This window comes from Tachypleus tridentatus, unplaced genomic scaffold (genome assembly GCF_004210375.1).
Source record: "Tachypleus tridentatus isolate NWPU-2018 unplaced genomic scaffold, ASM421037v1 Hic_cluster_1, whole genome shotgun sequence".
Classification (NCBI taxonomy): Eukaryota; Metazoa; Arthropoda; class Merostomata; order Xiphosura; family Limulidae; genus Tachypleus; species Tachypleus tridentatus.
Genome location: NW_027467777.1, coordinates 23,671,378 through 23,696,314, shown reverse-complemented (window position 1 = coordinate 23,696,314; position 24,937 = coordinate 23,671,378). Strand labels below are relative to the sequence as shown.

The 24,937-nt window shown below is 36.2% G+C and overlaps 1 protein-coding gene across 2 annotated transcripts; it reads left to right on the top strand.

Annotated features, from left to right (window-relative positions):
• The first annotated feature begins 1,081 nt into the window (after positions 1-1,081).
• LOC143241780 (follistatin-like) lies at positions 1,082-24,744 on the top strand. Of its 2 annotated transcripts, none has more exons than XR_013022274.1 (4): positions 1,082-1,541; positions 3,587-3,837; positions 15,317-15,542; positions 24,619-24,744. XR_013022274.1 is itself a non-coding variant. In XM_076485012.1 (4 exons), the coding sequence occupies exons 1-3, from the start codon at positions 1,286-1,288 to the stop codon at positions 15,526-15,528; spliced, it is 687 nt and encodes a 228-aa protein (XP_076341127.1). In that variant the 5' UTR covers positions 1,084-1,285; the 3' UTR covers positions 15,529-15,542; positions 24,619-24,744. The 2 variants fall into 2 exon arrangements, 1 of the variants encoding a protein (XP_076341127.1); XM_076485012.1 differs by having other exon boundaries at positions 1,084-1,541; positions 3,587-3,805.
• The last annotated feature ends 193 nt before the right edge of the window (positions 24,745-24,937 follow it).

Genomic DNA, 24,937 nt, shown 5'->3' with positions numbered 1-24,937 from the left:
AGATTCCATCAACACAAATTTCAGATGTGTCAGATATTCCTCAAAATGTACCTTAGGTGGGTGAGATGGCCATCAACACAATGTTCAGATGTATCAGATATTATTTAAAACATACTTTAGGTGGGTCAAATGGCCATCAACACAAAGTTTAGATATGGCAGATATTCATTGACACTCCTACGAAAAGTGGGGCCTAATAGGCCCCAGAGCAACTTGAAATGTTATTAATATTAGGCTAATAATTTTGTATTTAAATGAAATTGCCATTTAAATCCATTAATGAATGGATTAACGAGATTCCCACTGTCCCTATCTACTATCTAGCGAAACCACAGCCAGGGGAACGGGCTTGGAGAAATCAGGACTAGAAAAGTCTTTTCGTAGGAGTGTTAAAATATACTTCAGGTGGGTCAGATGTCTACAAACTTAAAGATTAGATTTGGCAGATATTCTTTAAAACATCAACACAATGTTCAAGTGTGCCAGATAGTCCATAAAACATACTTCAAGTTGGTGAGTTGTCCATCAACACAATGTTCAGGTGTGTTAAATAATCGTTAAAACATACCTTAAGTGGGTCAGATGACCATCAACACAAAGTTCAGGTGGGTCAGATGACCATCAACACAAAGTTCAAGTGGGTCAGATGATCATCAACACAATGTTTAAGTATGTCAGATGGCCATCAACACAATGTTCAGGTGTGTTAGATGTTAATTAAAACATACTGCAGATAGGTCAGATGTCTGTAATCTCATAGTTTAGGTGTAACTCATGAAGTTCAGATAAGGGAATAAAGTTACTCATTAACAGACCCATAATCAGAAAAACCATGGAAGATGGTGTTGGAATAAAGTTACTCATTAACAGACCCATAATCAGGAAAACCATGGAAGATGGTGTTGGATTAAAGTTACTCATTAACAGACCCATAATCAGAAAAACCATGGAAGTTGGTGTTGGAATAAAGTTACTCATTAACACACCCATAATCAGAAAAACCATGGAAGATGGTGTTGGAATAAAGTTACTCATTAACACACCCATAATCAGAAAAACCATGGAAGATGGTGTTGGAATAAAGTTACTCACTAACAGACCTATAATCAGAAAAAACATGGAAGATGGTGTTGGAATAAAGTTACTCATTAACAGACCTATAATCAGAAAAACCATGAAAGATGGTGTTGCACTTTCTTGAACAACAACTGGTAACTAAGTAGTGTGAATTTTTATAGAGTGATTAAGACCTAAAGACAGCATTAGGTAACCGAATGTAAGTTGAATGTCTGAGGTGGGTTTTGAAATGTTGTTTCTTGCAGATTCTTGTACCCACGTCAAGTGCCCCAGTGGTAAAGTTTGTAGACTGAGAAAAGGAAAACCAAAGTGTATTTGTAGACCAAAATGTCCCAAAAAGAAACGTAAACTAGGAGTGGTTTGTGGAAGTGACGGAAACACATACAAAAATGTTTGTAAACTACTAAAAGTCAGCTGTAGAAAGAATAGAAAAGTAGAATTGGCGTATTTAGGTTCGTGCCAACGTAAGTCATAGTTTTTACATTAGTTTCAATCTATAACTAAATCAGTATATTACTTCTGTGTATTCATCATGAATATATAGCCCTTTATAAAATCTTAAACTAAGCACCTGTATTTTATTCTATTATTAACACGAGCTACTACTAGGTTGTTCTTCATCTGTTTTATTAACATCAAGGTACTAAATAACTAGTTACTACCAGGTTGTTCATTATCTGTTTTATTAACATCAAGGTACTAAATAACTAGTTACTACCAGGCTGTTCATTATCTGTTTTATTAACATCAAGGTACTAAATAACTAGTTACTACCAGGTTGTTCATTATCTGTTTTATTAACATCAAGGTACTAAATAACTAGTTACTACCAGGTTGTCCATTATCTGTTTTATTAACATCAAGGTACTAAATAACTAGTTACTACCAGGTTGTTCATTATCTGTTTTATTAACATCAAGGTACTAAATAACTAGTTACTACCAGGTTGTTCATTATCTGTTTTATTAACATCAAGGTACTAAATAACTAGTTACTACCAGGTTTTTCATTATCTGTTTTATTAACATCAAGGTACTAAATAACTAGTTACTACCAGGTTTTCATTATCTGTTTTATTAACATCAAGGTACTAAATAACTAGTTACTACCAGGTTGTTCATTATCTGTTTTATTAACATCAAGGTACTAAATAACTAGTTACTACCAGGTTGTTCATTATCTGTTTTATTAACATCAAGGTACTAAATAACTAGTTACTACCAGGTTGTTCATTATCTGTTTTATTAACATCAAGGTACTAAATAACTAGTTACTACCAGGTTGTTCATTATCTGTTTTATTAACATCAAGGTACTAAATAACTAGTTACTACCAGGTTGTTCATTATCTGTTTTATTAACGTGTATGCATAACATAAGTAGTTACTACTAGATTGTTCTTTATATGTTTTATTAAAGTCAAGGTACTAGATAAATAGTTACTACTAGGTTGTTCTTCATCTCTTTTATTAACATGAAGGTACTAGATAACTAGTTACTACCAGGTTGTTCATTATCTGTTTTATTAACGTGTATGCATAACATAAGTAGTTACTACTAGATTGTTCTTTATATGTTTTATTAAAGTCAAGGTACTAGATAAATAGTTACTACTAGGTTGTTCTTCATCTCTCTTATTACCATGAAGGTACTGGATAACTAGCTACTATTAAATTGTTCTTCACCTGTTTTATTAACATGAAGGTACCAGATAACTAGTTACTACTAGATTGTTATTAATATGTTTTACTAAGATCAAGTTACCAGATAATTAGTTACCAGTAGGTTATTCTTTATCTTTTTTATTAACATGAGCGTACTAGATAACTAGTTACTAGTAGATTGTTCTTCATATGTTTATTAACATGAAGGTACTAGATAACTAGTGGGTACTAGGTTTTTCTTCATCTGTTTTATTAACATGAAAGGTACTAAGTAACAAGCTACTATTAGATTGTTCGTTACCTGATTTATTAACATGAAGTTAATACATAACTAGCTAATTCTAGGTTGTTCTTTATTTCTTTTAATAAAATAACTGGATAGCTAGTTACTATTAGGTTGTTCTTCATCTCTTTAATTAACATGAAGGTACTGGATAAGTAATTACTACTAGGTCATTCTCTGTTTTATTAACATGAAGGTAGTGGATAACTAATTACTACTAGGTTGTTCTATATCGGTTTTATTAATATGAAAGTGCTACTTTACAAGTTATTACTTTGAGTCAGTTATATATTTATGTAAGTAATAAACTTAATAACTAGTAGTAAGATATTATATTTACTAGTCTAACAATGCAAATGTATAATTATACTCAATATAATATGTTGTGACACACATGTTGTTGTTCTTACCAACTTTCTAGTGATGTATGTTATAACCTTCTCTTATATTATGATCAGTAAGAACTCTCTAATGATCATAACTTCTTTCTTCTACATATGACGCAGAGGAAGGTCTTTATGGCTCTACTGACAATGTAAATAACAGAGTTATTATTTAAACAGACAACAGCTGTCACAACATCATATGTTCAGGGAAAAAGACCTGTCTGTTGGACCAAAACTACCAGCCCCACTGTGTTCACTGCACAAACAAATGTTCTGTGACAGGGAAGTTTGTCTGTGGCTCCAACAATATTACTTATTCCAGTAGGTGTGCACTGAGAAAGGCTGCATGTTTCAATGGTGTGGCCATAACGGAATCATACAGAGGACACTGCAAAGGTACATCTGAAGAAAATAATAAATACACTAAGGTGTGTAAAATATAGTAGTGAAGTACTGTAAGTACAGGACAGTGTGTTAAATATAGTAGTGAAGTGTGCATCACTGTAAGTACAGGACAGTGTATTAAATATAGTAGTAAAATGTGTGTCACTGTAAGTACAGGACAGTGTGTTAAATATAGTAGTGGAGTGTGCACCACTGTAAGTACAGGACAGTGTGTTAAATATAGTAGTGAAGTGTGCATCACTGTAAGTAAAGTACAGCGTGTTAAATATAGTAGTGAAGTGTGCATCACTGTAAGTACAGGACAGTGTGTTAAATATAGTAGTGAAGTACTGTAAGTACAGGACAGTGTGTTAAATATAGTAGTGAAGTGTGCATCACTGTAAGTAAAGTACAGCGTGTTAAATATAGTAGTGAAGTGTGCATCACTGTAAGTACAGGACAGTGTGTTAAATATAGTAGTGAAGTGTGCATCACTGTAAGTACAGGACAGTGTGTTAAATATAGTAGTGAAGTGTGCATCACTGTAAGTACAGGACAGTGTGTTAAATATAGTAGTGAAGTGTGCATCACTGTAAGTACAGGACAGTGTGTTAAATATAGTAGTGAAGTGTGCATCACTGTAAGTACAATACAGCGTGTTAAATATAGTAGTGAAGTGTGCATCACTGTAAGTACAGGACAAAGTGTAAAATAAAGTAGTGAAGTGTGCATCACTGTAAGAACATGACTGTGTGTTAAATATAGCAGTGAAGTGTGCACCACTGTAAGTACAGGACAGTGTATTAAATATAGTAGTAAAATGTGTGTTACTGTAAGTACAGGACAGTGTATTAAATATAGTAGTAAAATGTGTGTCACTGTAAGTAAAGTACATCGTGTTAAATATAGTAGTGAAGTGTGCATCACTGTAAGTACAGGACAGTGTGTTAAATATAGTAGTGAAGTGTGCATCATTGTAAGAACAGGACAGTGTGTTAAATATAGTAGTGGAGTGTGCACCACTGTAAGTACAGGACAGTGTGTTAAATATAGTAGTAAAATGTGTGTCACTGTAAGTACAGGACAGTGTGTTAAATATAGTAGTGAAGTGTGCGTCACTGTAAGTACAGTACAGCGTGTTAAATATAGTAGTGAAGTGTGCACCACTGTAAGTACAGGACAGTGTATTAAATATAGTAGTAAAATGTGTGTCACTGTAAGTACAGGACAGTGTGTTAAATATAGTAGTGAAGTGTGCGTCACTGTAAGTACAGTACAACGTGTTAAATATAGTAGTGAAGTGTGCATCACTGTAAGTAAAGTACATCGTGTTAAATATAGTAGTGAAGTGTGCATCACTGTAAGTACAGGACAGTGTGTTAAATATAGTAGTGAAGTGTGCATCATTGTAAGAACAGGACAGTGTGTTAAATATAGTAGTGGAGTGTGCACCACTGTAAGTACAGGACAGTGTATTAAATATAGTAGTAAAATGTGTGTCACTGTAAGTACAGGACAGTGTGTTAAATATAGTAGTGAAGTGTGCGTCACTGTAAGTACAGTACAGCGTGTTAAATATAGTAGTGAAGTGTGCATCACTGTAAGTAAAGTACAGCGTGTTAAATATAGTAGTGAAGTGTGCACCATTGTAAGTAGAGGACAGTGTATTAAATATAGTAGTAAAATGTGTGTCACTGTAAATACAGGACAGTGTGTTAAATATAGTAGTTAAGTGTGCGTCACTGTAAGTACAGTACAGCGTGTTAAATATAGTAGTGAAGTGTGCATCACTGTAAGTACAGTACAGTGTGTTAAATATAGTGGTCAAGTGTGCATCACTGTAAGTAAAGTACAGCGTGTTAAATAGAGTAGTGAAGTGTGCATCACTGTAAGTACAGGACAGTGTGTTAAATATAGTAGTGAAGTGTACAACACTGTAAGAACAGGACAGTGTGTTAAATATAGTAGTGGAGTGTGCACCACTGTAACTACAGGACAGTGTATTAAATATAGTAGTAAAATGTGTGTCACTGTAAGTACAGGACAGTGTGTTAAATATAGTAGTGAAGTGTGCGTCACTGTAAGTACAGGACAGTGTGTTAAATACAGTAGTAAAATGTGTGTCACTGTAAGTACAGGACAGTGTGTTAAATATAGTCGTGAAGTGTGCATCACTGTATGTACAGGACAGTGTGTTAAACATACTAGTGAAGTGTGCATCACTGTCAATACAGAACAGTGTGTTTAAACATAATAGTGAAGTGTGCATCACTGTAGGTACAGTACAGCGTGTTAAATATAGTAGTGAAGTGTGTGTCGCTGTAAGTACAGGACAGTGTGTTAAATATAGTGGTCAAGTGTGCATCACTGTAAGTACAGGACAGTGTGTTAAATATAGTAGTGAAGTGTGCATCACTGTAAGTACAGGACAGTGTGTTAAATATAGTAGTGAAGTGTACAACACTGTAAGAACAGGACAGTGTATTAAATATAGTAGTAAAATGAGTGTCACTGTAAGTACAGGACAGTGTGTTAAATATAGTAGTGAAGTGTGCATCACTGTAAGTACAGGACAGTGTATTAAATTTTGTAGTAAAATGTGTGTCACTGTAAGTACAGGACAGTGTGTTAAATATAGTAGTGAAGTGTGCATCACTGTATGTACAGAACAGTGTGTTAAATATAGTAGTGAAGTGTGCATCACTGTAAGTACAGTACAGCGTGTTAAATATAGTAGTGAAGTGTGCATCACTGTAAGTACAGGACTGTGTGTTAAATATAGTAGTGAAGTGTGCATCACTGTAAGTACAGTACAGTGTGTTTAATATAGTAGTGAAGTGTACATCACTGTAAGAACAGGACAGTGTGTTAAATATAGTAGTGAAGTGTGCATCACTGTAAGTACAGGACAGTGTATTAAATATGGTAGTAAAATGTGTGTCACTATAAGTACAGGACAGTGTGTTAAATATAGTAGTGAAGTGTACACCACTGTAAGAACAGGGCAGTGTGTTAAATATAGTAATGAAGTGTGCATCACTGTAAGCACAGTACAGTATGTTAAATATAGTAGTGAAGTATATGTCACTGTAAGTACATGACAGTGTGTTGAATACAGTAGTTAAGTGTGCGTCACTGTAAGGACAGTACAGTATGTAAAATATAGTAGTGAAGTGTGCGTCACTGTAAGCACAGTACAATATGTTGAATATAGTAGTTAAGTATATTTCACTGTAAGTACAGGACAGTATGTTAAATATAGTAGTGAAGATATTATGTTTTCTATTTGGATCAAATATATTCTATTATGATCAATATTCCTGTGTAGTCAGTATGAGGATAGTTAGATATGATCGGATTTTTAAAGATTAGTTCATGAAATGTTAACGTCTAAGATAGAGATGCAGGTGCAAACTCATATTCTCAGATTTGGAAAGAACATTTTGAAAATGTTTGTGAATTTCAAACTATCTTTGTGATATTTATACATGGTTTCATACAAGCAGCATAATAATACACAATTTATAAAGTTAAAAGTACAATCGTTACTCATGAATTGCAACAAGTGTGATGACTTATAGCTCTAAAAATCAGGAGACACGATACTTCCATTAGTTACACTGCAGACATTGTAGTCTGTAGCTCTGCATGTAACAATAAACAAGGTGGAAATAAGTGTATTTGATTAATATTTTGAAAGAGGACTGATGGGTAAAATATTCACTTCTTCAGGTAAAGAACTCCATATACCTGGTAAACAATATGGTCCTAGAAATCTAACCAAAAATACACTGGGAACGATAAGTCACCTGACGCTATGCACACAATAAGACCAAGTACTCTGTGCACAACAACAATCTAGATACCGTATGAACAATAACAATCTAGATACCGTGTGCACAATAACAGTCTAGATACCCTGTGAACAATAACAATCTAAATACCCTCTGAAGAATAACAATCTCGGTACCGTGTGAACAATAATAATCTAGATACCCTGTGAACAATAATAATCTCGGTACTCTGTGAACAATAACAGTCTAGATACCCTGTGAACAATAACAGTCTAGATACCCTGTGAACAATAACAATCTAGGTACCGTGTGAACAATAACAATCTAGATACCCTGTGAAGAATAACAATCTAGAAACCGTGTGAACAACAATAATTTAGATACCCTGTGAAGAATAACAATCAAGGAACCGTGTGAACAATAACAATCTAGGTACCCTGTGAACAATAACAATCTAAATACCCTGTGAACAATAACAATCTATATACCCTGTGAACAATAACGATCTAGATACTCTGTGAACAATAACAGTCTAGATACCCTGTGAACAATAATAATCTAGGTACCCTGTGAACAATAACAGTCTAGATACCCTGTGAAGAATGACAATTTAGATATCCTGTGAAGAATAACAATATAGAAACCGTGTGAACAATAATAATCTAGATACCCTGTGAAGAATAACAATCAAGGAACCGTGTGAACAATAACAATCTAGGTACCCTGTGAACAATAACAATCTAAATACCCTGTGAAGAATAACAATCTCGGTACCGTGTGAACAATAATAATCTAGATACCTCATATCAATTGATATAAGCATATCAACTGATATCAAGTGATATCAACGTACATCAACTTATATCAATGTATATTAACTTATACAAAGTGATATCAACCTTTATCATGTTATATCAATGTATATTAACTTATAGAAAGTGATATCAACCTTTATCATCTGATATCAACATATACCAACTTATATCATCTTATATCAACTTATACCAACTGATATAATATTATGTCAACTTATACCAACTGATATCAACTTCTAACAAATTATATCAGCTGATATCAACTTATATCAAGTGATATAAACTTATACCAACTAATATCAACTGATGTGATCTTATATCAACTTATACCGACTTATTTCAGCTTATACCAACTTACACCAGCTGATATCTTGTTATATCAACTTATACCAACTTATATCATCTAACTTCAACTTATATCAGCTAATATAATCTTATATCAACTTATTTCAACTTATAGCAACTTATATCAATTCATGTCAACTTATATCAACTGATATCAATTTGTACCAACTGATATCAACTTATGTCATCTTATACCAACTTATATCAGCTTTTATCAACTGATATCATCTTATATCAACTGAAATCAACTTATATCAACCGCGTTGTTATTAACTTTAATCTTTTGTGATTAGATGTAGTTTTTAACCTTAAGTATAGTAAACAAAGATGTTCGGTAAAGTAAAGAAGTCGGAAAGAATTGTTCAATTTCTACAGCTGATCTGTAGTCCTTTAACTAAACTCTACAATAAGTGATTAGTGGAACTGGATAGGTTCTCTGTGCCATTGATCTGTAGTCCTTAAACTAAACTTTACAGTAAATGGTTGTAGAACTGGACAGGTTCTGTCTACCATTGGTCTCTAGTCCTTAAACTAAACTCTACAGTAAATGGCTGTGGAACTGGACAGGTTCTGTCTACCATTGGTCTCTAGTCCTTAAACTAAACTTTACAGTAAATGGTTGTGGAACTGGACAGGTTCTGTCTACCATTGGTCTCTAGTCCTTAAACTAAACTTTACAGTAAATGGTTGTGGAACTGGACAGGTTCTGTCTACCATTGGTCTCTAGTCCTTAAACTAAACTCTACAGTAAATGGTTGTGGAACTGGACAGGTTCTGTCTACCATTGGTCTCTAGTCCTTAAACTAAACTTTACAGTAAATGGTTGTGGAACTGGACAGGTTCTGTCTACCATTGGTCTCTAGTCCTAAACTAAACTCTACAGTAAATGGTTGTGGAACTGGACAGGTTCTGTCTACCATTGGTCTGTAGTCCTTAAACTAAACTTTACAGTAAATGATTGTGGAACTGGACAGGTTATCTCTGCTGTTAGTCTGTAGTCATTAAATCAGTGGTGCACAAAGTTCAACCTACGACGAGTCGCCGAGTGTCCCGCGATGTCCAACGGGAAAGTTAAACACAGAGAGTTCGTGTCTGCACGAAGATTAAGCGCTATAGAAGAATATGCATTAGATTAGATACTGGATGGTTCCATATTTGTGTCGAGCAATAAAGAAAATTTAATAAGAAAATCTCGTTAATGCATAGGCATTTAATCTTTGGCTTAATGACGTAATATTTCCGTAATTACGAAATCTCACGCGTTCCAATTGTTCTTCGAGATTTACTTACGAGCCCTATTTTGATATTATTTCGTAACAAAAATGGCACTTAGTCGTAAAAGAAAAGTTCACGACGAAATTGGCAGTTTCATGAAAATTGGACTGCGCAATACTGTTTTGTTCAACAACAAAAGAACGTGATTTGTCTTGTGTCATTCGACAGTAGCGAAGATATTCAATGTAAAGTGTCATTATGAGTCGGAGCATAAAGATTTCCACAACATTGTTGGTGATGAACGAACAGCTCGAATTGAATCTCTGCAGCGGTCGCTGAATCACCAGCAGAACATTTTCTCAAAGCAGTCAGCAGATTTAGGTGTAGTATGTGAGGTCAGTTACGATATTTCGTTGATGATAGCAAAATCTGGCCGACCGTTCACTGATGGTGATTTTGTCAAGCAATGCATGATTACTGCATTGGAAAAGTTGTGTCCAGAAGCAGTTCGCAAGCTACAGAAGGTGGCTTTGAATCATATGACAGTTCAATAAAGAATTTCACACCTCTCAGCAGACAAGACAAGGCAGCTTACAAATAAATCAGACAACTTTGTCTACTTCTCTTTAGCAGCAGACGAGTCGACTGACGTCAGTTCAACAGCACAGCAACTAGTTTTGTTCGCGGTGTGTCGTCATCGTTTGATATCACAGAGGAACTAATCGGTATGGGTTCCATAAAGGGTCAGACAACTGGGTCTGCTCTATTCGAAGAGACAGTACAACTGTGTAATAGTGTTTCATTGGATTTCACGAAACTGATGAGTGTGACAACTGATGGAGCACCAATATGACCAGAGAAAGTAACGGGTTGGTAGCACTGTTGATGAAGCATCGAGGAAACCAGAACAGATAGTTGGTGAAGTTGCACTGCATTATTCACCAACAGAACTTGTGCATTAAAGAACTTCGTTTTCAGGCACTGATGGCATTAGTGACGAAAATCATTAATTTCATCAAATCACGAGAGCTCAATCACCGTCAGTTTCGAAGTCTTCTTGAATAAATTGATTCAGACAATGGTGACCTTGTGTATCACTGTGAAGTACGCTGGCTGAGTCGAGGGAAGATGCTCAGAAGATTCTGGGAGTTGATTGATGAGGTGATTTTCATGACTGATCCAGCATGGTAAGCTGATTTGACCTTTCTGGTCGACATGACACAACACTTGAATGATCTGAATTTGAAGTTGCAAGGCAAAAATCAGCTTGTCTGTCAGCTTACAAATCACGTCTCAGCTTTCAGAACAAAGTTGCAGTTATTCTGGCAGCAAGCAGCATCAGGCAACTTTGTGCACTTTCCCACTTTTCAGTCACAGCTACAGAAGAATCAGCACATTGACACACAAGTTTATGTTGAAAAGCTAGATACCTTGATGCAATCCTTCAACTCACGGCTTCATGACTTTGACCAATACAGATTGTTGATGAAACTTTTTGCTTATCCGTTCAGTGTGTCAGTGGATGACTAGTCAGCAGAATATCAGCTCGAATTTACTGATCTCCAGACTTCTCATGAACTGTGTGCTATTTACCGAGAGAACAGTTTGCTTGACTTCTTCAAACTGAACAAAAATAACACTCTCAATCAGCTGACTGATGATCATCTGGAAGCAGTCTTGCGTCTTTCAACATTAAATATCAAGCCGGACATTTCTAAGTTCGTAGATGACATGCAGCAGCATCCATCGCACTGACTTTGTGACAGTTGACATATCATAACATTTCGTAGAATAATATGCAAATTCTTTGATGTAATCGTTATTTGTGTGTTCTTAAATGTGATGTCCATCTTGTCTGAAACAACTGTGGGGCGATTTTAATCTTCACTTTTTTGTGGCCCCCAACGGTTACGAGAAGTCTGTTTGTGGAGCCTGACTCAAAAAGTTTGTGTTCCACTGCCTTAAACTAAACTCTACAGTAAATGATTAGTGGAACTGAACAGGTTTTCTCTGCCGTCGGTCTGTAGTCCTAAAACTAAACTATACAATAAGTGATTATGGAACTGGACAGGTTCTGTCTACCATTGGTCTGTAGTCATTAAACTAAAGTCTACAATAAGTGATCAATGGAACTGGACAGGTTCTATCTATCATTGGTCTGTAGTCCTTAAAGTAAACTCTATAGGAAATGGTTAGTGTAACTGGGTAGATCTTTCCAACATGGATACTAAAATGATTAAATCAACGCCGGGGTTTCGTCTGACCAGCAAGCTTACTCAAAGTGGCAACCAGGTGCTACTTGAAGCTGAGATAATCCAATATGTCTCTCCCTCCACCATGATTAGCCTATATAGAGAACCCCATGGTTTCTCCCTCGTATTATATACAAAATAACCTGCTTCTCATTCTCCACCCCCCTCAGTAACCTAGTTATTTATACACTTTCCTATTATTATCCAACCTGTCTATACATAGATGAGTCCCTCTCCTTGACCATAGCCAACATCACGAAGACCAGTAACCTGTCTAACCGCACAGGAGTTTCACAACCCTTAATTCACGTTATAATGAACACCTTCGCGTGTACCTTCCCTCGCCAGGTAAACCTAAATGGGTCAATAATATATATAGTCATGTTTTCTCAAAACTGATGTCTATTTGTTTGAGTCTAAAACAATCCTTCCCTAACAAAGCTTATTAAAACGAAATACAAATGAGTATATCAGATCGAATTAACTTCGCATTTTAAGTAAATATTTTTGAATTAGCTAGAGATTTTAGGTACATAATGACTAATAGCTAATCGTTTTAAGAAAGTAATGTCAAATCAACAAGAGTGTCATATCAGCTTGGCATTTTAAATACATAATGTCGAATTATCTAGAGATTTGAAGGCTTTAAAATTGGTTAGTTTATAATTTCTGATATAGGTGACGCCCATTCTTGAAGCTGGTTTTCTATTCCCTGGTGGATTCTAGTCAAACTAAAACCGAAAAGAGGTGGAACCGTTTATTGATTAATGGATGTTAGATTAACCCTAACCTTTCTTAAAACACAAATATTAATCTTAATTGTGGTTTTCGTCTAACAGCTTCGAATTTAACATATTTTATGCCTTATAAAACTTTGTAGAAATTGTCACCCTAGTACTAAAAGTATTGGGCCAAGAAAACATCCGTAGATTTTTGATGAAATGCTCACTATGGAACATAACCTTTAAAATTAATTACACTAAAGGTAGCTTTCATAATGTGAGGAAAACGTTATAGAACCTTAAAGAAAGTATCTCGCGAATCCCTGGAAAGTCGTACACGAGGTTTGGGAGTTGTTCCTGCTGACAGTAGAAAAATTTCAACATCTTATTAGTAAAACGTCAAAGTCGTCTTGTTATCAAACTCGTGTGAGCTAAATTTAGCCAAAGAGCTCAATAAAGATGTTAAAAACCACAGCTGACGAACGTTTCATTATAGATGAATCTTCGCTGCTACATCCTTAACCATCCATCATAAAATTGACCCTTGAATGGAATATCAGTAAAAACCTAAGTAGTTTTGTAACCAAAATCCCGAAATAGTAACTCACAAAATAACACCAACTCTGCATCCCTCTTTAAAGATAAAAACTCAAATCCTTAAAACAACTGAATTTCTAAACATTTTTTTTCTCTCCATACAACTTAAATTAAAGCCCTCTTACGGTAGATAGCGTTATTACTAAACCTGCCCTTCGCCCAACATTTATAATTACAAAATTACTGATTTAATTATGTAAATTAGAGAATAGGGAAAAACGCACATGTCTTCAGTTCAGAATAATTTTTGAGATTTCACTTTATAAAATTAATACTTAGCTTCTCTCCTCTGAAGACAGGTGGTGGACTCCTTTGCTATTCAAAGTATGGTTTCTATAAATATTATTGAATCTCTAATTTTAGACTTTAGCTCTTATACCCGTACGTATATCATGTACAAAAAATTTCGAAACAGAAACACGTGTACATTCGAGTTTATATTTCACATCACACGTGTAGAAATTGGTTATGTTCCAGTCTCTGTGATGAAGGCTGCCACGTGGGTGTAAGGAAGAATTGTTCGAGTGTGTATGGCAGTGGGTTACTAATACGCTAAATTTATCACAGCCAAAAGAAGCTTGCTTTAAAGAACGTAGCATGTATATTTAATTTTAAATTGATATTAGTATAAATATATATTGAACACGTTTTGTGTCATTAGCAGTGGCAGAGCCAGGATATTTTCGTTGGGGGCTTCCCAAAATGCCATCAATATGAAGTATAGGTGGTAAATTATAATAATGTAAATAACAAGGTACATTTCAGAAAGGTGTGATATTTTGAACTGCGTTTTCAATGTAGTTTTCATTGGAAACTCGTACTCTGATTAATAATTCATTATTAGAAATAATCTGTTTATGAAAATATTCGTACATGTAAAAGAGGAAGTTCACCACCCAAGGTAATACATAAAGAAACTCAAGATTAGCTTAGATTGAACATTTAATATACCATTAAGAGTAAAGCTACAAATCAAAAGAAATATAACATAAAGACATAGTTTACATAGCAGAAACGAATTATCCCATGTGAAGTTAATACACTCTGAGGAAAAGTAAGGTCACTATCAGGCTAACTATCTTTCATCTTAATGAAGACGTTGAGTTCTATGGATCTATGCCTCTTTGATGTTAATTGTTAAGCAACAACGACGATTGTGTTTTCCATATTTTATGAATATATGTAGGTAACAATATTCGGGGGCTGAGGTTCAAGCCTAACTGAAAATTAGTTCTGTTCGTATACAACTGGGCCTGGCATGGCCAGGGGGGGGTTAAAGCTTTCGGCCCGTAATCAGAGGATCGCGGGTTCGAATCCCCGTCCTACCAAACGTGCTCGCCCTTTCAGCCGTGAGGGTGTGTCGGTCAGTAGCCCAAGAGTTGGCGGTGGGTGGTGATGACTAGCTGTCTTCTCTTTAGTCTTACACTGCTAAATTAGGGACGGCTAACGCAGATAGCCCTCGAGTAGTTTTGCGCGATCTTCAAAAAAAACAAACAATCATATACAACTAGCTTCAGGATGTTGTCACTTTCCTGAACCAGGTTTCTGTTTTGATGTTGTATGTTCCAGGTTTGTTCAATTATATCTTAGTTAATAATCAGTCATAAACTTTCATAATTAGCTACACAATGTTGTAAGTTTCCTGAACTAGGTTTGTGTTTTTGTTTTGCATGTTCTGTATTTACGTGATATTAAGATTTAGAACCCTAATTTATTAGCTACTTAGAATGTATTTTCCCTCTGTGTGTTAGTGCAATTTTAATGTATTAAAATGTTTACACAGTGAATGCGAGTTGTGAAACAATACGTTGTAACAAGGGAAGATCGTGCCTAATGAACTTAGAAACCGGACGTCCCTTGTGTACACGATGCCCGCCAACATGCCCCCTAGTGAAGACAGACTTTCAGTGTGCTTCTAGAAATCTGACTAACTTCAGCTGGTGCCAGATGATGAAGGAATCCTGCAGAACAGGGATCTTAGGGGAACTAAAATAGCTTACCTTGTTCAGGTGAGTTGAAAACACCTGATGTTACCTACTTACGGAACTCGTGTTGAGTAATGCTTACCTTGTTCAGGTGAGTTGAAAACATCTAATGTTACCTACTTACGGAACTCGTGTTGAGTAATGCTTACCTTGTTCAGGTGAGTTGAAAACACCTGATGTTACCTACTTACGGAACTCGTGTTGAGTAATGCTTACCTTGTTCAGGTGAGTTGAAAACACCTAATGTTATCCTACTTACGGAACTCGTGTTGAGTAATGCTTACCTTGTTCAGGTGAGTTGAAAACACCTAATGTTACCTACTTACGGAACTCGTGTTGAGTAATGTTTACCTTGTTCAGGTGAGTTGAAAACACCTAATGTTATCCTACTTACGGAACTCGTGTTGAGTAATGCTTACCTTGTTCAGGTGAGTTGAAAACACCTAATGTTACCTACTTACGGAACTCGTGTTGAGTAATGTTTACCTTGTTCAGGTGAGTTGAAAACACCTAATGTTATCCTACTTACGGAACTCGTGTTGAGTAATGCTAACCTTGTTCAGGTGAGTTGAAAACACCTAATGTTATCCTACTTACGGAAATCGTGTTGAGTAATGCTTACCTTGTTCAGGTGAGTTGAAAACACCTGATGTTACCTACTTACGGAACTCGTGTTGAGTAATGCTTACCTTGTTCAGGTGAGTTGAAAACACCTAATGTTATCCTACTTACGGAACTCGTGTTGAGTAATGCCAACCTTATTCAGGTGAGTTGAAAACACCTAATGTTACCTACTTACGGAACTCGTGTTGAGTAATGCTAACCTTGTTCAGGTGAGTTGAAAACACCTAATGTTACCTACTTACGGAACTCGTGTTGAGTAATGCTTACCTTGTTCAGGTGAATTGAAAACACCTAATGTTATCCTACTTACGGAACTCGTGTTGAGTAATGCTTACCTTGTTCAGGTGAGTTGAAAACACCTAATGTTACCTACTTACGGAACTCGTGTTGAGGAATGGACATCTAATTGGCCCAGCATGGCTAAGCGTGTTAAGGCGTGCGTCTCGTAATCTGAGGGTCGCGAGGTTCGCATCGCGGTCGCGCCAAACATGCTCGCCCTTTCAGCCGTGGGGGCGTTATAATGTGACGGTCAGTCCCACTATTCGTTGGTAAAAGAGTAGCCTAAGAGATGGTGGTGGGTGGTGATGACTAGCTGTCTTCCCTCTAGTCTTACACTGCTAAATTAGGGACGGCTAGCACAGATAGTCCTCGAGTAGCTTTGTGCGAAATTAAAAAAAAAAACCAAAAACATCTAATTTCAAGGTAGAACAAAACGACTCGATCTCTGATTCAACCAACTATTATATTTAGACCTTGTACGATAGCGTGACATGACCAGACTGATATCACGATGTGTAAATGTAACGTGATTAGATAGATATAAGATGTGCACACGTAAATATCTCAAGGATCTTACGTGGCTATGCTGATAAAAGGTGTACATGTGAACTGTGAAGGACAACGTAACGTGACTAATCAGTGATGTCGAGAAACCCACTTGTTGAGAAATTTATATGCAAAAACGGCTCGTTTGGGTTGAGAAAATATTTTACATAGAAGAGCGAACAACGTTTCGACCTTCTTCGGTCATCGTCAGGTTCACAAAGAAAAGATATAAGATGTGTACATGTCACATCTCAATGTCATATCTGACGTCACTAGATTCATATTTATACACGTAGCAAGCCTGGTATAAGATGTGTACATGTTACATCTCAATGTCATATCTGACGTGACTAGATTCATATTTATACACGTAGCAAGCCTGGTATAAGATGTGTACATGTTACATCTCAATGTCATTTGTGAACCTTTTCTTTGTGAACCTGACGATGACCGAAGAAGGTCGAAACGTTGTTCGCTCTTCTATGTAAAATATTTTCTCAACCCAAACGAGCCGTTTTTGCATATAAGTAACGTGACTAGATTCATATTTATACATGTAGCAAGCCTGGTATAAGATGTGTATACATCTCAATGTCATATCTGACGTCACTAGATTCATATTTATACACGTAAGCAAGCCTGGTATAAGATGTGTACATGTTTATCATCTCAATGTCAAGAACCTTTCTGTGTGACCTGACGATGACCGAAGAAGGTCAGACGTTGTTCGCTCTTCTATGTAAAATATTTTCTCAACAAACGAGCCGTTTTGCATATAAGTAACGTGACTAGATTCATATTTATACATGTAGCAAGCCTGGTATAAGATGTGTACATGTCACATCTCAATGTCATATCTGACGTCACTAGATTCATATTTATACACGTAGCAAGCCTGGTATAAGATGTGTACATGTTACATCTCAATGTCATATCTGACGTGACTAGATTCATATTTATACACGTAGCAAGCCTGGTATAAGATGTACATGTTACATCTCAATGTCATATCTGACGTGACTAGATTCATATTTATACACGTAGCAAGCCTGGTATAAGATGTGTACATGTTACATCTCAATGTCATATCTGACGTGACTAGATTCATATTTATACACGTAGCAAGCCTGGTATAAGATGTGTACATGTTACATCTCAATGTCATATCTGACGTGACTAGATTCATATTTATACACGTAGCAAGCCTGGTATAAGATGTGTACATGTTACATCTCAATGTCATATCTGACGTGACTAGATTCATATTTATACACGTAGCAAGCCTGGTATAAGATGTGTACATGTTACATCTCAATGTCATATCTGACGTGACGAGATTCATATTTATACATGTAGCAAGCCTGGTATAAGATGTGTACATGTTACATCTCAATGTCATATCTGACGTGACTAGATTCATATTTATACACGTAAAGCCTGGTATAGGATGTGTACATGTTACATCTTAATGTCATATCTGACGTGACTAGATTCATATTTATACGTAGCAAGCCTGGTATAAGATGTGTACATGTTACATCTCAATGTCATATCTGACGTGACTAGATTCATATTTATACACGTAGCAAGCCTGGTATAAGATGTGTACATGTTACATCTCAATGTCATATCTGACGTGACTAGATTCATATTTATACACGTAGCAAGCCTGGTATAGGATGTGTACATGTTACATCTTAATGTCATATCTGACGTGACTAGATTCATATTTATACACGTAGCAAGCCTGGTATAAGATGTGTACATGTTACATCTCAATGTCATATCTGACGTGACTAGATTCATATTTATACACGTAGCAAGCCTGGTATAAGATGTGACATGTACACCTCAATGTCATATCTGACGTGACTACATTGATATGATATGTGTACACGTGACTACATTGATATAACATGAGTAGTGAACATTTCCATGCTAGAACTTAAACAATAACATTTTAGGCAGCTAGGGACAGTAAACTTATGTTAAGCCATTACCGCCAATATTTCTCAACTTACACATTGCCAGATTAGTTGGTTTGTAACTTACACATTGCCAGATTAGTTGCTTACACACTGCCAGATTAGTTGGTTTGTAACTTACACATTGCCAGATTAGTTGCTTACACACTGCCAGATTAGTTGGTTTGTAACACACATTGCCAGATTGTTGGGTTGTTTTGTCATTTCCGTCTGAAGCTAGTATTTTCATGTCTGCTATCCTATTTACCTTTGATTATAAATTAGCACTTTTACCCTAATATTAAGTACGTACAATTTACTCATTTCATTACACTATGTAACACTAATTTTCTTCCTGGATAGTATGTGTTATTTCGTAATTACTTAAGTTGTAAAAGTACAGAAAATGGCCATTATTCCCTTCAAACTTTGTTTTGTGACTTGGATAATGAAATTTAGAAATTAACCGATTTTCTATGTAAAAAACAGGCAAATTTGTACATTTTCATTTACATAAGGTCTGAATAAAACAACATATGAATCAAGATTTACATTTATTTATACTAAAGTTATACAAAAATGTTTAGAAGTGAGTAGTTTTTCGAGACTTGCGACTGTAATGTAAATCACTTTCACGTATCAGCCCTCAAATATAGTCTCCCATCATGTTTTCGTTACACGCCTTTTGGTAGAGGCATTCAATGTTCAGTATATCTTGTTGGAAGCACTCGCCTTGCTCCTCTGAGAATGTTCTCATGTTCTCCTTGAATTTATCTAGATGAACATCAAGGATATGGACTTTCATGGACATCCTGCAGCCCATTTTGCTGCAGTTCTTCACCAGAACCTCAACCAGTTCAACATAATTTTCGGCCTTGTGATTGTCCAAGAAGCCCCAAAAAACCACTGCAACAAAGCCGCCCCAAGCTTTTTCCCCTTTCAACTGAGCTTCTTAGGGAGTTCTGTGCACTCCAGGATCTTCTTTATTTGTGGTCCAACGAAGACACTAGTGCTTCCTATTGTTGTGTGCTGCGGTGTCCCTGCTGTCCCAAAGGCAAAGATAACAGGGAAATTCGGTAAAGCCTCCTCAGAGATCCATCAGGAAAGCCACCATTTTGAAGTCTCAGATAACATCCAGCCATACTCATTATTCTTTAAAGGCTTCTAGCTAGGTCTTCGCGCTATTGTATTCCTCTTTGAGGTGCATCTAATGAGTGAGAAGAAGAGACGGATACTTATTTCAGTTATGAAGCTTTGATACTTCTGAATGATTTATATGAGTGAAGAGGCGCCACTCTTTCGGGGTTACAGGCAATTCCAATTGCCTCGCACGAACCGGACACATTGTGGCAGAAGCAGAGTCCATCTTGACAGTGAAGAAGCTTGATAAATGTCAGTGACACTTTCTCTGACTTTCATCTAACAAATCCAACTCCTTGAGCCTAGACATGAAAAGCTCGGCATTCGACTTCGTTAGATTAAGATCTCTGATAAAGTCATTCAGGTCTCTTTGGTTGGGGTAGTATGGGTTTCTCTCACCAGCTGCACCTCTGAAATTGTAATCTAGATATTCAACGTCTACCTCCTCTTCTGATTTGCTGCTCTGTTCTGAGAATGGCTGCTTTCTCTCTGGCTGAGTGGGTACAGGTAGCTCAGGGCAGTGTAGCACTTCGTTGATGGATGATGGAAGGTCCGGTTACATGATAGCAGATGCATTCTTGCCAGCCCGACATTTGGAAGGGCCCACCATGCAGAAGTAGCAATTGCTTGACTGGTCAGTGTGTTCACCATATTCTTGGAATGGCGAACTTCGTGACACTCTTTTCCCCTCTGTACCATCCTGTAAAAGAGCAAAATAAAATTGTCATTATGAATAATAAATTTATTTAATACACAACTTATGTTTAAGAGGTTCATACAAAATATTTTATATGTGATATTTGTTCCATAGTATTGGAAATTTAAATAAAAATAATTAAAAGATATTGACATTTTAATAGGTTTAAATTTGTATAAAATCTTACTATTCAAGCAAACAAAATTTTTCATTTTACCTTCTAGAGCGTTTTTTTTTTTTGTAGTGCTTGCAGGTAAAGTTAGGTGCCCAGGGTTTGTCTTGATACCCGACAGGAATACCGAAATATGTAGATACTGCCACAGAGTACTTTTCGTTGTTGTCTTGATAAATTGGCCACATACATAGCAGAATGAAACTGGAGAATGCTTGCAGCTTCTTGATGCTATCTCTGATAAAATCAGATAGGTCTATGTGTTCACTTTGGCAGCTAAAACTAAACTGAAGTGTTGAGTGGTGAGCCCCTGTATATATATTACTATGAAAAGTTATAAAATTTTCGTAAGTTCTACAACATTCTAGAAACTTCTTGAAAATTCTTCGAGAAAATTCTGTATCATCTACTCAGCACTTATTCTACCTGGAATGTTCTGGAAAATAGGTAAATTAAAAAAAATTTTACCCACGTCACAGAAGCAAAGTTTGAAGAGAAAAATAGGTTTTCCATTTACTTTAGGCATAAGCAATTGGGAAATAAAACTTTCTGTACAGGAACAAGAAAAGTAAAAATTTTGTTACGTAGTGTTATCCACTGTTAGATAAAACTAATGTTAATAGCTTTAAATAGTGGGATTGCCCAATAATGTGAGTTTTCTACAAAATATCTTTTATATTTTAAGACACGAGTTTGAAACCATCAACTGCCGATTATTTTCACAACATTGGGAAAAGCCAGTTGTCTTCTAAACGCAACATTCCTTCTTTCTACGTGGTTCGTTAATTAGTGTAGGGTCTTCCTAATTGTTTATAAAAGTGTTTAAGACCTGGGAAGGTCACGTGTGATCTATATATATTCCTCACTTCTCTGTGAATGTTTGTTTGTTGTTGTTTTTTTACATTCTGGGAACATCTGCTTTTTCCGGCACCAACCCTGACCCCTAACAAGATCATGTCCATGAATATGTTCAGTTTAATTATGGGAAGGTTTGTCGTACTTACACATTTTATTTCCTTAAACCACTCTGCACATAAACACCCATAGTTCCTACTAATCAATGATTACTCTCTGTTTATTTCTGATATATTTGGACATGGTATGCTAAGAAGAGGACTGGACTAACAAAGACCTGATGACAACAGCTCAACAAAGATGACAACAGCTCAACAGAGACAGATGACAACAGCTCAACAGAGACATGATGACAACAGATCAACAGAGACCTGATGACTACAGCTCAACAGAGACCTGATGACAACAGCTCAACAGAGACCTGATGACTACAGCTCAACAGAGACCTGATGACTACAGCTCACATAGATAAACATTTGTTAATGTCTAAGATTACGTTTGTAACGTCTAATTCACACAAGTCCGTTTTATTCATGATTTGTATAACCACTTACTGCAGATGTGAACCAGGTGGTTACGGTGCTTGACTGTCAGTTTGATGGTTGCGAGTTTGAATCCCCGTTTCACCAAGCATGCTCGCCTGTTCAGCAGTGGGAGCGTTATCATACTACAGTTAATCCCATTAGTCGTTGGTAAAAGAGTAGCTCAAGAGTTGGCGGTAGAGTGTGATGACTAGCTGCCTTTCCTCTAGTCTTACTCTGCCAAATTAGGGACGGCTAACACAGATAGACCTCGTGTAGCTTTGTGTGAAATTCCAAAAAAACAAGGTAAGTGTAACACTAGTATTAAATGTACAACGAAGTTGATTTCGCTACTTTAATATTTTAACGTGTGTTAATCCGTTCTGGACGTGCATATTCTATGACAGGACCTATATGTGTCAACTGGTTGGGGAGAAGTAGGTGCTATCTATGTTAGACATCTGCTACAGAAGTAAAGTAGATGCTCTCTCTACTGGATATCTCCATTAATCAAGTGGGTACTCTATATGGTATGGACGTTAGATATCCGTCTCCATTAACAGACATATGAAGCTACCCAAGGTTATCTGGTTTGTTTCTGACATTCACTTGAAGCTACACAAGGTTATCTGATTTGTTTCCAACATTCACTTGAAGCTATACAAGGTTATCTGGTTTGTTTCTGACATTCACATGAAGCTACCCAAGGTTATTTGGTTTGTTTCTGACATTCACTTGAAGCCACACAAGGTTATCTGATTTGTTTCCAACATTCACTTGAAGCTATACAAGGTTATCTGGTTTGTTTCTGACATTCACATGAAGCTACCCAAGGTTATCTGGTTTGTTTCTGAATTCACTTGAAGCCACACAAGATTATCTGGTTTATTTCTGACATTCAATTGAAACCACACAAGGTTATCTGGTTTGTTTCCAACATTCACTTGAAGCTACACAAGGTTATCTGGTTTGTTTCTGACATTCACATGAAGCTATACAAGGTTATCTGGTTTGTTTCCAACATTCACTTGAAGCTACACAAGGTTATCTGGTTTGTTTCCGACATTCACTTGAAGCTATACAAGGTTATCTGGTTTGTTTCCGACATTCACTTGAAGCTACACAAGGTTATCTGGTTTATTTCCGACATTCACTTGAAGCTACACAAGGTTATCTGGTTTGTTTCCAACATTCACATGAAACCACACAAGGTTATCTGGTTTGTTTCCGACATTCACTTGAAGCTATACAAGGTTATCTGGTTTGTTTCTGACATTCACTTGAAGCTACAAAGGTTATCTGGTTTGTTTCTGACATTCAATTGAAGCCACACAAGGTTATCTGGTTTGTTTCCAACATTCACACAAGGTTATCTGGTTTGTTTCCAACATTCACTTGAAGCTATACAAGGTTATCTGGTTTGTTTCAACATTCACTTGAAGCTATACAAGGTTATCTGGTTTGTTTCTGACATTCACATGAAGCTACCCAAGGTTATCTGGTTTGTTTCTGACATTCACTTGAAGCCACACAAGGTTATCTGATTTGTTTCCAACATTCACTTGAAGCCACACAAGGTTATCTGGTTTGTTTCCGACATTCACTTGAAGCTATACAAGGTTATCTGGTTTGTTTCCGACATTCACTTGAAGCTACACAATGTTGTGTGCACTAGCCGTGTTTAACTTTGAAGTAATAAAGGCACTTAGTCAACGTACCCTGACCAACTTCTGCAGGACTGTTATAAAGAAAAACAAAAAAATAACAGAACACAGTTTTATAACAACATATGCAGTCCACACATTAAGCACTAGGCTGTCTGTGTTCACCCACAAAGTAAAGAAAGCAGGTGTTTATTCAGAGCTACCAAACCTTACACTTGTGTAGTGTTACATGCTCTGCATTATATCAGTGTACATGTACAAGAAGAAACATAAACTGGAAACGCCCTCTAGTGGCGAAACGAAATGTTTGAATGTTTATAACAATTGAAAATGAGTTTTGATACTTGTGGTGAGCACAGCACAGGTAGACCACTTCTTAGCTTTATGCTTAACAGCAAACAAATAATTTGAACCGAAATATGATTTGAATGTATTTTTACATGAATGAAACAGGTTCATTGATGTGTTTATTCAATCACCTTTAGTGTTTAGAACCGAAATATGATTTGTTTTCGTGGTTACTTACACAACCTACAAGTCCATGATATGTTCACTCAGTTTAAAACGCTTTATAGAAAAGTTAAATGTCACTTTTTTATCAGTTATGTTTTCATCCATCGTTTGTTGTTGTTTTCCAGGTACACCACGAGCTATCCGTCATTCAATGCTGATCTAAAATTACTAACGATATGTACAAATTATTTTACCACAACTTGTTGAAGTAGATGTTGAAGACTAGCGATGCTTTGACGTAACAGGATTTTTTCAGTAGTTCATGATATTACCACCAGGATGATGTTCGACTGAAGATAGCCACACGTCTTCACAAGAAACCGCTGTTATGTTACTGGTCTTACGAATTTAGTAGCACATTTGTGGTGATATTTGTAAAAGAAAAAACTTCTTTATGTCGTTTTTTAATCATTTTAATAACTGAACTGCTTCTCATTACTTCTT

Coding starts and splice junctions, on each gene's coding strand:
- LOC143241780 (XM_076485012.1), top strand. CDS start 1,286: ATGTCTGAGGTGGGTTTTGAAATGTTGTTTCTTGCAGATTCTTGTACC. Junction 1,542..3,586: donor GTATTTAGGTTCGTGCCAAC/GTAAGTCATAGT, acceptor TTATTTAAACAG/ACAACAGCTGTCACAACATC. Junction 3,806..15,316: donor ATACAGAGGACACTGCAAAG/GTACATCTGAAG, acceptor ATGTTTACACAG/TGAATGCGAGTTGTGAAACA.